At 46.3% G+C, this 14,192-nt stretch overlaps 1 protein-coding gene across 1 annotated transcript in view; it reads left to right on the forward strand.

The window, feature by feature from the left end:
- SLC27A5 (solute carrier family 27 member 5) overlaps nucleotides 1-312 on the forward strand; it is a 46,612-nt gene extending 46,300 nt beyond the window's left edge. The window contains exon 10 of the mRNA XM_065420913.1: nucleotides 136-312. Coding sequence (XP_065276985.1) covers nucleotides 136-312 — 177 coding nt within the window. The remainder of the gene's footprint in view (nucleotides 1-135) is intronic.
- The last annotated feature ends 13,880 nt before the right edge of the window (nucleotides 313-14,192 follow it).

Below are 14,192 nucleotides of genomic sequence, written 5' to 3' on the forward strand. Positions count from 1 at the left end.
GGGACAAAGCTAAAATTCTAGAGCTAAAAGCTAGTGGAGCGACTCCACTAGCAGGCAGCTGCAGTAGACTCTTATCCTCTTATGTGGCATAGAGTGAGCCAGCTCCTGCAGCACTTTGTGTGTTTTGTTACACAGGACGCTCTGGAGGTCACGGGGACGTTCAAGCAGTGCAAAGGGCAGCTGGTGAAGGAGGGGTTCAATCCAGCTCTCATCAAGGACCCCCTGTTCTTCCTGGATGAATCGGAGAAACGTTTTGTGCCCATGAGCCCTCAGATCTACAGCTCCATCCTGGACATGAAACTGAAACTCTAAGGGTCTCACTGCTGCCTTCTGTAACTAATGTGTTAATGGTCCTGGCAATGAAGCCAGGATGCCCCCAATTTGGGTTTCTCAGGATCCATCCAAGGAGGAGTAATTGCCTCCAGTTCTGTTCTAATCTGGTGATAATCTCGTGATTTTGTAACAATGGCTTTGTGCATATTCTGCTGTCTGAGAATCTTGCAGAAAATATAGGGTTTTTTCCGCAGGAGGAAGGGGAGGTTCTTTAAATGTGAATTTCACCCTTGAAACTTCTCACCCTCTGTTGTAGCTCATATTGAACTCTGTGATGTGGAAAAGATTTGTGATTATAGAAGTGAGAATTTTTTTTTTGGCGGATAGTAAATCCCCTCCTCCCTCCAAATGCATTTTCGGGGCACTGAAACTATTTGCAAATTCCAGTCAAGTTCATAGAAAGATAGGGCAGGAAGGAACCTCAAGAGGTCATCAAGTCCAGCACTCCATGCTGAGGTAGGACCAAGTAACCCTAGATCATCCCTGAAAGTTGTTTGTCCAACCTGTTCTGAAAAACCTCCAATGACAGGAATTCTACAACCTGTTCCACAGCTTAACTACTTTACAGTTAGAAAGTTTTTTCCTAATAACTAACCTAAACCTCCCTTGCTGCAGATTAAGCCCATTAGTTCTTGTCCTACCTTCAGTGGACAGGTAGAATAACCGATCACCATCTTCTTTATAACAGTCCTTAGCATATTTGAAGACTGTTATCAGGTCCCCCCTTCAGGCTTCCTTTCTCAAGACTACACATGCCCAGTTTTTTCAACCTGTCCTCCTAGGTCAGGTGTTCTAAACCTTTAATCATTTTTGTTCCTCTCCTCGGGACTCTCTCCGATTTGTCCACCAATTCAGTGAATAGTTTTGGCCATAAAAATCCCCCAGAACCAAAATTTCGGAATGGTCAAAACGGTTCATTTTGAGCTGTGCCACTCGGAGGACCTTTCCCAGACCTGAAGAAGCATTCCATGTGGCTCGAAAGCGCGTCTCTCTCACCAGCAGAAGTTGGTCCAATAAAAGATATTACCTCACCCATCTGGTCTCTTCATTTGGAATCGATAGTTAATGTCAGTTTGAATTCATTTGAAATGTTCTGCGTGACCTGAATGGAGTTTTTGGAGGTTCGTTTCAATGAGCCAAAAAACATCAGTTTCGGTTTGAACCAAACCCAGTTTTGTTTTGTTTATTTTTAGTTTTCTGGTTTGGACACCTGTCAGGAGTAAGAGCCCACGGCTAGTCTGGTTACCTGCTAGCTTAACCACCTCACAGTAATGATGCAGCTGGCTGTCAATTTAGCCACCTGATTGACCCCGCTGGGCTTCCCTCCAAGCCCTTTCCCCTCGGCTTCCCAAGAATTCAGTTCAACCCCAGATTTCGTTACTCACGTACCTTTATGCAACATATAGCAAAGCAGTTCTGAGTTGATCAGACTCACACTCAGTGGGCGGGTGCAGGTCCAAAGTGATGCAGAAGCCCTCTTCCTTTATATGCATTTGCTCATACATTGCATTGGGTACGTCACATCAGAGGTTCTCAACCTTTTTCTTTCTGAGCCCCTCCCCCCAACATGTTATAAAAACTCCATGGCCCACCTGTGCCACAATAACTGTTTTTTCTGCATATAAAAGCCAGGGCTGGCGTTAGGGGGTAGCAAGCAGGGTGATTGCCTGGGGGCCCCATGTCCTAGGGGCTCCCACGAAGCTACATTGCTCAGGCTTCAGCTTCAGCCCTGGGTGACATGGCTCAGAGACTTGGGCTTCAGCTTTCTGCCCTGGGCCCCTGATTGAGAACTACTGTGTTACATCACAGGTCATTACTTTGTTAGGACCAGTCCCCATACAGCATGCTCTGTCTACACACTCCTTACGCTTTACCTCATCTTACGTTCCGTGTGTATGCAGTCCATTGCTATCTTGTCCATTGTAAACTGTCCCCCTTCTCTTAGCTAATACACACATCCTATTTCCAGCCTGCTGAGCCATTTACCTCCCCAGTCATGCTTGCTGCAAAATGTGGCATCACCCTTGTCTAGTTTCTCACCTCAAGCCAGGCCTACGGGCTCGACTGCCCGATAGGCTGAGGGGATCAGCAGACCTGCTCTCAAGCCCAGCCGCAGGGCCCTTTCTGTGCAAAGCTTTTGCCCGCTTTCACTTTTTTAAAAGGATGCCCAAGCCTGGTAATGGGGAAAAGGTCTTAAGTGTTTCCTTTTTGGCCTTGGGTAAGTAAATGGAGGACTTCATTTCAAAGAGCCGGATCTTGGGGCCATTTCTCTGAGTGTGAGTCCATTCTCAGGGCTTGTTAAAATGAATTAACTGCAGGGGAAGTTGACGTGCATAAATTAAAGCACAGTAATCCCTCGGGTGGACGCTCTCATTCCAAAGTGGATTTAGGGCTTGTCTACACTCCAGAGCCTTGGCCGGTATAGCTATGCCAGCAGAGACCCCTAGTGGAAACTGGAGAGGGTGCAGAGAAGGACCACAGTATTGAGTTAAGGCAGAGGTGGGCAAACTATGTCCCGGGGGTTGCATCCAGCCCTTCAGATGTTTTAATCTGGCCCTCGAACTTCCGCCAGGGAGTGGGGTGTGGGGCTTGCCCCACTCCGTGCGGCTCCCAGAAGCAGCGGCATGTCCCCCCTCTGGTTCCTACACATAGGAGCAGCCAGGGGGCTTTGCACACTGCCCCTGCCCCTGCCCCAAGTGCTGCTCCTGCAGCTCCCATTGGCCGGAAACTGCAGCCAATGGGAGCTGCAGGGGCGGCACCTGCGGATGGGTCAGTGCGCAGAACCACCTGACTGAGCCTCCGCATAGGAGGCAGAGGGGGGACATGCCACTGCTTCTGGGAGCTGCTTGAGGTAAGTGTCGCCCAGAGCCTGCCCCCCTGCCCCCCTCCTGTGCCCCAGCCCCCTGCCCCAGCCCTGATCCCCCTCCTGCCCTTCAAACCCCTCGGTCCCAGCCCGGAGCATCCTCCTGCACCCCAAACCCCTCATCCCCAGCCCCACCCCAGAGCATGTACCCCCAGCCAGAGTCCTCACCCCGCACACCCCAACCCCCAGCCCAGAGACCTCTCCCACACCCTGAACTCATTTCTTGCCCCACCCCAGAACCTGCACCCCCAGCCGGAGCCCTCACACCCCAATCCCCAATGTTGTGAGCATTCATGGTCCGTCATACAATTTCCATACCCATCTGCTGAAGTGAAAAAACAGATTGACAGAGCCAGACGAGTACCCAGAAGTCACCTCCTACAAGACAGGCCCAACAAAGAAAATAACAGAACACCACTAGCTGTCACCTTCAGCCCCCAATTAAAACCTCTCCAGCGCATCATCAAAGATCTACAACCTATCCTGAAAGATGATCCCTCACTCTCACAGATCTTGGGAGACAGACCTGTCCTCACTTACAGACAACCCCCCAACCTGAAGCAAATACTCACCAGCAACCACACATCACTGAACAAAAACACTGATCCAGGAACCTATCCTTGCAACAAAGCCCAATGCCAACTCTGTCCACATATCTATTCAAGTGACATCATCATAGGACCTAATCACATCAGCCATACCATCGGGCTCATTCACCTGCACATCTATGCCATCATGTGCCAGCAATGCCCCTCTGCCATGTACATTGGCCAAACCGGACAGTCTCTACGCAAAAGGATTAATGGACACAAATCTGACATCAGGAATCATAACATTCAAAAACCAGTAGAACACTTTAACCTGTCTGGTCATTCTATGACAGACCTCCGGGTGGCGATTTTGCAACAGAAAAGCTTCAAAAACAAACTCCAACGAGAGACTGCTGAGTTGGAATTGATATGCAAACTAGATACAATCAACTTAGGCTTGAATAGGGACTGGGAATGGCTGAGCCATTACAAACATTGAATCTATCTCCCCATGTAAGTATTCTCACACTTGCTTCTTATCAAACTGTCTGTACTGGGCTATCTTGATTATCACTTCGAACGTTTTTTTTCTCTTACTTAATTGGCCTCTCAGAGTTGGTAAGACTACTCCCACCTGTCTCTGTATGCGTATATATATCTCCTCAATATTATGTTCCATTCTGTGCATCCGAAGAAGTGGGCTGTAGCCCACGAAAGCTTATGCTCAAATAAATGTTAGTCTCTAAGGTGCCACAAGTACTCCTGTTCTTTTTTGAGGATACAGACTAACACAGCTGCTACTCTGAAACATACCCAGATGGGTAATCAAGAGCCGTATAATCTAGTGCAGAAAGGCAGAGCAAGAACCAATGGACGGAAGCTGACAAATACAGATGAGAAATTAGGCACAGGTTTTTAACAGTGAGGGTGATTAACCGTTGGAACCAACTCCTGCAGGAAGTGGATTTGCCATTGCTTGGTGTCTTCAGATCAGTACTGGATGCCTTTCGGGAAGACATATTTCAGTCAAACACAAGTTACTGGGCTCGATACAGGGTAATTGGGTGACATTCATTGGTCTCTGCTGTACAAGAGGTCAGACTGGATGGTCTAAAGGGAAGGGGTGGCCAAAAACTTTTGGGTTTTTTCAACAAAACAAAGTTTTTCATTTAGTCAAAAACGCCAGCAAAAAGTTTCAATGGAGAGTTTCACGCACTCTGCACTAACCTCTCCAACCTAGAGCGTGTCTCTGCAACGTAAACTTCAGGTTTATTTCCTCAGGTTCCCCAGCATCTGCTCCGGTAGTCGAGTGTGTTGAAAAATGAAAGCATGTTAATTCCCATTAGCCACATTTTACCGATGGGTAAACTGAGGCACAGAGCAGCGCCTTGACTTGTACTCAGAGGCAGAGCTGGACTAGGTCCCAGCTCTGCTGAGTCCCAGGATGCTGTGCTAGCCACTAGGCCACACTGCCTCCCCTCTCCCTATACATTCAGTACCACCAACACTGAATGTTCAAAAATAACGTGTGAGGCGGGCAAAAAAAATCACAAGACTGGCTAAATCCATCATGAGATTTAAAATTTATTTTTTATAATTTTCTTCACCTTCCTGGTTTCTGAGTTTCAGGTGCTCGCTCGTGTCACGGTTTCAAGAAGGTCTTCATGCTGTACCCCCCCCCCCTTTGGGCTCACCTCTGTTCACACAACCCCTGGGGGAACTAGACAGAGCCCTGCAGCCCTGAGTACATGTGCTGGTTTTGGCTCGGGTCTGCTCCCCTTCTCCTGTATTTTGGCGACAATGTGCCAATAGGTCACAGCGCTGTGCGGGAGATGCAGTGCAGTGAGGTGGTGATAGGCGGCAGGGACGGGGCCCGCATGTCTTGTGACCACCAGTTACAGGGTTCACTCACCTTTCCTTTGCTCACTCACCCCATGGCTCATCTTGCTCTCTGGGACTCAGGCTGCTCTGTCTTTGTGACTCAGCTCTCTGGCCTAGTCACTATGTAGTTTTCCCTTTCTGGGATACCAAAGTCTCACTGGACCAGCTCTCTAGGTAACACTTTCACCAGTCCTGCAGCACTTCCCAAGGTCTGGAAGGGAACAGACCTTGATTGCTGTCTAGAGGGTCCTTGAGACACCGAGGGAGTGAATAGGGGCCTGTTTCTGGGAAGATACTTTTCTACCTCAGAAGGGGAAGACATGTGGTGACCTGCCCAGAGGGCTGAGTCACAAAGAGGCAGCAGCAGCTCATGGGGCAAGAAAGGGGCGGTAGACCCAGAGAGAAAGGCAAAGAGATGGCATGAAACTGTGAGAAAGGAGCACTGACCTCGTGCGCTATTCCCCAGAGTGACCAGAGGAGGCGCCATTTTAGCGGTGAATGGAGGCACCCTTGTCACGGGCCCTCCGGGTTCTCAGCATTAGGAAAGGTTTGCTTGGGTGGAGGCCCCAGCCGCCTTTATAAATGAACCTAGGATCTCTGGGGAGAAAAAAAGAGAAGGCTGCAGCTGAATAATTCTGTAAGGTTTACCAGAGAAAGCACAGGAATACTAGATAGATTCCCTGATATTTGCCTTGGGTGACGCTGCTGAGGACATCCTCACTGATGAGGAAAAGAAAAGAATACACAAAAGTGGAGCAGACTTTTGATGCTCATTTCATAGGCAGACAGATGAAAAGGCCAAAACATCATGGTTAGAGGTCACTCCATATTCACTGCTGGAGTACAGGTGCAGTTCTTTCTCCTATCTTAGGGTCAGATTACCTGACGTTCATAATGATAATTGAATATAAAGATTCAATGGATGGAGAAGAGGAAATCAAGAGAGAGAGACAGAAAACATCAGAATAAGCATTATGGATTTCTGCTGGGTAAAAAACATGCTGTATTTTTTCCCTTAACCTAGTCCTCAAAAGGAGTTACCTGTTGCCTCAATAGCACTTGGCCAGCAAGTGCTCCCTTTGGGGTGGTAGGTGAGTGCTGCTCCATTCGGATGAGTTGGATTCCTCTTTCCATCCATGAGAAATGCTCTCCAGAAAGCAGAGAAAATGATTGGAGATTTGAAGAATTCGACAGGTGGGACCCCAGAGCCAACTTCAGAAACCACCATCCAAACAGAGCAGCACTTTCTTATTTAGTTCTTCAGAGCGTGCCAACTGTGTTTGGACACTGTTCCTGAGAATGTCTGGGGAAATGGGGGCAGCCAACCAACAATTTCCTGACAAATATTCCTCTAGGGAACGAGACCTTGTGTTAAAAAAAAGTTAAAGATGGTAACCCAGCAGTGCCTCTGTTTCTCTCAAGAAACCACATCCAAACCAGGCAGCACTAACCTACAGAACGACCGGAGGGTGCAGTGGTTTAGATATGATTGGTTGGAATTTCCCCAGTGGAGGTTGCGAATCATCCAAGACTGGAGTACAGTTGTAGTTCTTTATGCTGTCTCTGGGTAGAACTACTTGTAGTTCAGTGATCACTCAATTTAAGCAGTTGATTGAAAAGGGGAAACAGTGAGAAAACACAAGAAAGAGAGGAAACATATGAATGAGAGTCACCGTTTTCTGCTGTGCAGAGAAAACACTGATATTTTTTTCACTTTCTTAGTTAGCTCTTCAGGAGGAACATCCAAATACATTGGCACTTTGAAAAACCCCACCTATGTTTGGCTGTTGTTCTTGGGAGTTGTCTGACGAAATGGTGGCAGCCAGTCAGCCTCTGCCTGGGAAACCTTCCTCTAGGGAAAAAGAGCATTAGTATGTGCCAAAAAAAAATTATTAAAATAAACCAACTGGAGTTCTGCATTGAAACCCAGCAATGTGCTTGTTCTCTCAAGAAACCAGATCCAAACCAGGCAGCACTGTCCTACAGAGCGACCAGAGTGCTGTGGTTAAGACATTCAGCGCTGAAGGCCAGGTGCAGTTTTTTGTCATCGCTTAGAATGATACAGCCTGCAGCTCACAAGGATAACTGCATTAAAACGGTGATTGGAGAAGAGGAAGCTGAGAGCAAGACATAGAGCCTGAAAACATACAAATAAGCTTTCTGGGTTTGTGTTGTCTGTAGAAAATGCTGTAGTTTTTCACTAGACCTATGCCTCAACAAGGGAGCAGTTACCTTTCTCAATATTCCAGGAAGTGCTCCCACTGGGGCGATAGGTCAGTGATGGTCCATTTGGATGGTTTGAATTTGACTTTTGCATATAGGAAGAGTTCTCAGAGACCAAAGATTCTCCAGGAGAGAGTGGAGGAACTTGAGAGGTGGAATCCCATAAGGAGCAAACCCCAGAAAGATTGTCCAAACACTTTACCATTTTCTTATTTAGGTATTCAGAAAGCTCCACCTTTGCTTGGCTATTGTTCCTGGGAATGCCTCAGGAAATGGTGGCAGCCAGCCATCCTCTGCCTGAGAAATCTTCCTCTATGGAAAATTAGTCTGAGCCAAAAAAAAAAAAAACCCCAACCATCTGTAGTTCTTCATCCTGTCTTAGGATAAGTCTACCTGCAGTTCAGAATAATCATTGAATTTAAACAGTTGATGGAAAAGGGAATACAGCAAGACAATACTAGAGAGAGAGGAAACATATGATGTTTTATGTTGTGTTTAGAAAACGCTGTATATTTTCACTTGACCGATACCTCAACAGGAGAGCACTTGCCTTCAAGTGCTCCTCCTGGGATGCAACGTCAGCGAAGCTCCATTGTGATTCTATGGATTCCTCTTCTGACCATTTGGAAATGTTCCCAGAAACCAGGGACTCGTTTGGATGTTTGTAGCACCTGACGGACAGGCTCCTGTATGGACTCCAGTGCAGAAACAATGCCCAGAGAGAGCAGCACTTTCTTATTCAGCTCTCCAGAGAGTGACTGCTGTGTTAGGATAATGTTCCTGGGAATTTGGGGGGGGGGGGGGGAGGGGGGAGAATGGTGGCTGCCAGCTAACCACATCCAGGTTAATGTTCTTGTAGAAAAAGAAAACATTAGCCTTTGCAAACCTAAATGAGGGAGTTCTCCACGGACACCCAGCAATGTGCTTGTGTTTCACAGGAAACCAGATCCAAGCTGGGCACCACTATCATTCGGAAGGACCAGAGTGCTGTGGTTAAGACAGGATGGGTTAGAATTTCCTGTTTGGAGGTGGTTCTGCATTCAGTGCTGGAGGCCAGGTGAAGTTCTTTGTCATATCTTACAGTGAGACAGTCTGCAGTTCACAAGGATAACTGCATTAAAACAATCAGTGATTGGAGAAGAGGAAACTGAGAACAAGACAGAGTTTGAAAACATACAAATAAGTGTTGTGGATTTGGGTTGTGTGGAGACAATGATTATTTTTTCACTAGATCTGTGCCTCAACAGGGGAGCACTTACTTCTCAATATTCCAGTAAGAGCTCCCGTTGGGGCAGTAGGTCAGTGATGGTCAATTCAGGTGGCTTGGATTTGAATTCTCACCAATAGCAAAAGTTCTCAGCAATGAGAGTCTCTTGCAGGTTTGAGGTAGAGATGACCCAGGCCTGCCTAGTGGGGGCCTGAGTGATGTCAGCCAGTTTCAGAAATGTCCCCAAATGCCCCCACAAACACGCGTCCCCTCTGGTTTGAGGAAGGAAAATGGTGGAAGAATCCCATAAGGAATCAACTCCAGGAAGAACATCCAAACACATTGGCACTTTCTTATTTAGGTATTCAGAAAGCTCCACCTTTGGCTGTTGTTCCTGGGAATATCTCGGGAAATGGTGGCAGCCAACCAGCCTCTGCCTGAGAAATCTTCCTCTACAGAAAAAGAGCATTAGTCTGATCCAAATTTTTTTTAAAAACAACCATTGGAGTTCTGTCTTGAAACCCAGCAACGTGCTTGTTCTCAAGAAACCAGATGTAAACCAGGCAGCACTATCCTACAGAACAACCGGAGAGTGCAGTGGTTTGGATATGATCAGCTGGAATTTCCCCAGTGGAGGTTGCCAATCATTCAACGCTGAATTACAGTTGCAGTTCTTTATCCTGTCTTAGGATAAGACTACCTGCAGATCACAGTAATCTTGAATTTAAACAGTTGATGGAAAAGGGAATACAACAAGACAACACAAGAGAGAGAGGAAACATAAGACTGAGAGTCAAAATTTTGTGCTCTGCGGAGAAAATGATGTATTTTTTTCACTTAACCTACGCCTCAACAGGAGAGCACTTACCCGTGTCAGTATTCCAGCAAGTGCTCCCATTGGGGTGCAAAGTCAGCAAAGCTCCATTGTGATTCTGTGCTTTTCTCTTCTGACTATTGAGAATGTTCTCAGAAATCAGGGACTCTCTTGGAGGTTTGAAGCATCCGATGGATAGGACCCTGTATGGACTCCACTGCAGAAACAATGCCCAGACAGAGCAGCTCTTTCTTATTTAGCTCTCCAGAGAGTGCCAGCTCTGTTTGGAGATTGTTCCTGGGAATTTGGGCTGGAGGGCAGAAATGGTGGCTGCCAGCCAGCCAGGTCCAGGTCAAAGTTCTTGTAGAAAAAGAAAACATTAGCCTGTGCAAACCTAAACGAGGAGTTCTCCATGGACACCCAGCCATGTGCTTGTGTTTCACAGGAAACCAGATCCAAGCCAGGCACCACTATCATATGGAAGGACCAGAGTGCTGTGGTTAAGACAGGATGGGTTAGAATTTCCTGTTTGGATGTGGTTCTGCATTCAGTGCTGAAGGCCAGGTGCAGTTCTTTGTCATATCTTAGAGTGAGACAGTCTGCAGTTCACAAGGATAATTGCATTTAAACAATCAGTGGCTGGAGAAGAGGAAACCTGAGAGCAACACAGAGCCTGAAAACATATGAATAAGCCTTGTGGGTTTGCGCTGTGGAGAAAATGCTGTAGTTTTTCACTAGACCTATGCCTCTACAGGGGAGCACTTACCTTTCTCAATATTCCAGCAAGTGCTCCCGTTGGGGCGGTAGGTCAGTGATGGTCCATTTGGATGGTTTGAATGACTTCTCACGTGTAGGAAAAGTTCTCAGAGACCAAAGATTCTCCTGGAGAGTGGAGGAACTCGAGGTGGAATCCCATAAGGAGCCAACTCCAGAAAGATTGTCTAAACATGTTACCACTTTCTTATTTAGGTATTCAGAAAGCTCCTGCTGTGTTTGGTTATTTCTTCTGGGAATGTCTCTGGAAATAGTGGCAGCCAGCCAGCCCCTGCCTGAGAAACCTTCCTCTAGGGAAAAAGAGCATTAGTCTGCACAAAAAGAACAAAAACCCAACAAACCAGAGTTCTGCATTGAAACCCGGCAATGTGCTTGTTCTCTCAAGAAACCAGATCCAAACCAGGCAGCACTATCCCACAGAACGATTGGAGAGTGCAGTGGTTTGGATATGATCAGTTGGAATTTCCCCAGTGGAGGTTGCGAATCATTCAACGCTGGAGGACAGATGCAGTTCTTTATCTTGTCTTAGGGTAAAACTACCTGCAGTTCACAACAATCATTTAATTTAAATAGTTGATGGAAAAGGGAAAACAGCGAGAGACTACTAGCGAGAGAGGAAACATATGACATTTTGTGCTATCTGGAGAAAATGCTGTATTTTTTCACTTGGCCAATACCTGAACAGGACTTACCATTCTCAATATACCAGCATGTGCTTCTCTTGGGATGCAAAGTCATTGAAGCTCTATTGTGATTCTGTGGATTCCTCTTCTGACCACTGGGAAATGCTCAGTAATCAGGAACTCTTGATAGTTTGCGGCATCGGACAGATAGGATCATGTACGGACTCCATTGCAGAAACAATGCCCAAACAAAGCAGCACTTAGCTCTCCAGAGAGTGTCAGCTGTGTTTGGATATCGTTCCTGTGAATTGTGTGTGTGTGTGTGTGTGCGGGGTGGGGGGTGGGGGTGGAATGGTGGCTGCCAGCCAGCCACATCCAGGTGGACATTCCTCTAGGAAAGAAAGCATTAACCAATGAAAACTAAAGGAGGTGTTCACCATAACACCCAGCAATGTGCTTGTTCTCTCAAGTAACCAGATCCAAACCAGGCAGCACTATCCTACAGAATGAGCAGACTTAAGTGGTTAAGACAGGATTTGTTAGAATGTCCTATTTGGAGGTTTCTTAGCATTCAGCGCTGGAGGCCAGGAGCAGTTCTTTGTCATATCTTAGAGTGAGACAGCCTGCAGTTCACAATAATAATTGCATTTAAATCAATCAGTGATTGGAGAAGAGAAAACTGAGAGTAAGACAGATCTTGAAAACATACAAATAATTGTTGTAGATTTAGGTTGTGTGGAGAAAACGATGGATTTTTTTTTCACTAGACCTGTGCCTCAACAGGGGAGCACTTACCTCTCTCAATTTTCCTGCAAGTGCTCCTGTTGGGGCGGTAGGTCAGTGATGGTCAATTCAGGTGGCTTGGATTGGCCTTCTCACCAATAGGAAAAGTTCTCAGAAAGTTCGGCAGGTTTGACGTAGAGACAACCCAGGCCTGCCTATAGTGCAGTGCTGAGTGATGGCAGCTGGTTTCAGAAGTGTGGCGAAATGTGTTCTCCCCCAGGTTAGGCATCAGCTCTGGTTTGAGGAACTAAAGTGGTGCCTTGAAACCCAGCAATGTGCTTGTTTTCTCAAGAGACCAGATCCAGACCAGGCTGTACTATCCTACAGGAACAACCACAGAGTGCAGTGGTTTAGATGTGATCGGTTGGAAATTCCCCAATGGAGGTTGCTAATCATTCAACGCTGGAGGACAGGTGCAGTTCTTTACCCTGTCTTAGGTTAAGACGACCTGCAGTTCACAATGATCATTTAATGTAAACAGTCAATGGAAAGGGAAAACAGAGAAAACACTTGAGAGTGAGAGGAAACATATGAACAAGAGTCACGATTCTGTGCTGTGCAAAGAAAACTCGGTAATTTTTTCACTTCACCTAGGCCTCAACAGGGGAGAACTTACCCTCGTCAATATTCCAGCAAGTGCTCCCGTTGGGGTGCAAGGTCAGCAAATCTCCATTGTGAGTCTGTGGGTTCCTCTTCTGACCATGGGGAAATATTCTCAGAAATCAGAGATTCTCTTGGATGTTTGAAGCATCTGAGAGATGCCCAAACAGAGCAATTTAGTTCTTCAGAGAGTGCCAGCTATCTTTGGAATTGGATACTGTTCCTGGGAATGTCTGGGGAAATGGTGGCTGCCAGCCAGCCTCTGCCTGGGAAAAATTCCTCTAGGGGAAAACAGCATTAGTCTGTGCAAAAAGACCCCCAATAAACAACAAATTGGAGTTCTGCACGGAAACCCAGCAATGTGCTTGTTTTTCTCAAGAAACCAGATCCAAACCAGGCTGCACTGTCCTGCAGAAGGACCAGAGAGTGCAGTGGTTTAGATAGGATTGGTTGGAATTTCAACAGTGGAGTTTGCTAATCCTTCAGCACTGGAATACAGGTGCAGTTCTTTACCCTGTCTTAGGGTAAGACTACCTGCAGTTCACAATGATCACTGAATGTCACCATAGAGTTGATGGAAAAGGGAAAACAGTGAGAAAACACTAGAGAGAAAGAGTCACTGTTTTGTGGTATCTGGAGAAAACGCTGTATTTTTTACACTTAACCAATGCCTCAACAGGGGAGCATTTACCCTTGTCAATACTTCAGCAAGTGGTACTGTTGGGGAGCAAAGTCAGTGAAGCTGCATTATGATTCTGTGGATTCTTCTTCTGACCGCTGGGAAATATTCTCAGAAATCAGGGAATCTCTTGGAGGTTTGAAGCATCCGACGGACAGAATCCCGTATGGACTCCACTGCAGAAACAATGCCCAGACAGAGCAGCACTTTCTTATTCAGTTCTTCAGAGAGAGCCAGCTGTGTTTGGACATTGGTCCTGGGAATTTTGGGCAGAAATGGTGGCTTCCAGGAAGCCAGGCTACAAGTCAATGTTCTTGTAGATATAAGTAAGCATTAATCAATACAAAACAAAGAAATTTAACTTCTTCTTTCAAGAATCCAGATTGAAACCAGGTGGCACTATCCTACAGAACAACCAGCAATTGCAGAGGTTTAGATATGATTGGTTGGAATGTCCCCAGTGGAGGTTGCTAATCATTCAGCGCTGGAGTACAGGTGCAGTTCTTTATCCTGTTTTTGAATAAGACTACCTGCAGTTCACAATGATCACTGAATTTAAACAGTGGATTGAAAAGGGAAAAGAGAGAGAAAACACTAGAGAAAGGAAACATATGAATGAGCATCAGAGAGCGTCAGCTGTGTTTGGAAATTGTTCCTGGGAATTTCGGGGAGAAATGTGTAACTGTTCAGAAAAGTATTAGCCTTTGCAAAACAAAAGGAGTTATCCATGGACACCCCGCAATGTGCTTCTGTTTCAAAAGAAATCAGATTCAAACCAGGCAGCCTGTATTTGAACGATCAGTGTTTAGAGAAGATGAAACTGAGACAGAGCCTGAAAACATATGAATAAACCTTGTGGGTTGGTGCTGTGTGGATACAATG

This window comes from Emys orbicularis, chromosome 21 (genome assembly GCF_028017835.1).
Source record: "Emys orbicularis isolate rEmyOrb1 chromosome 21, rEmyOrb1.hap1, whole genome shotgun sequence".
Lineage (NCBI taxonomy): Eukaryota > Metazoa > Chordata > Testudines > Emydidae > Emys > Emys orbicularis.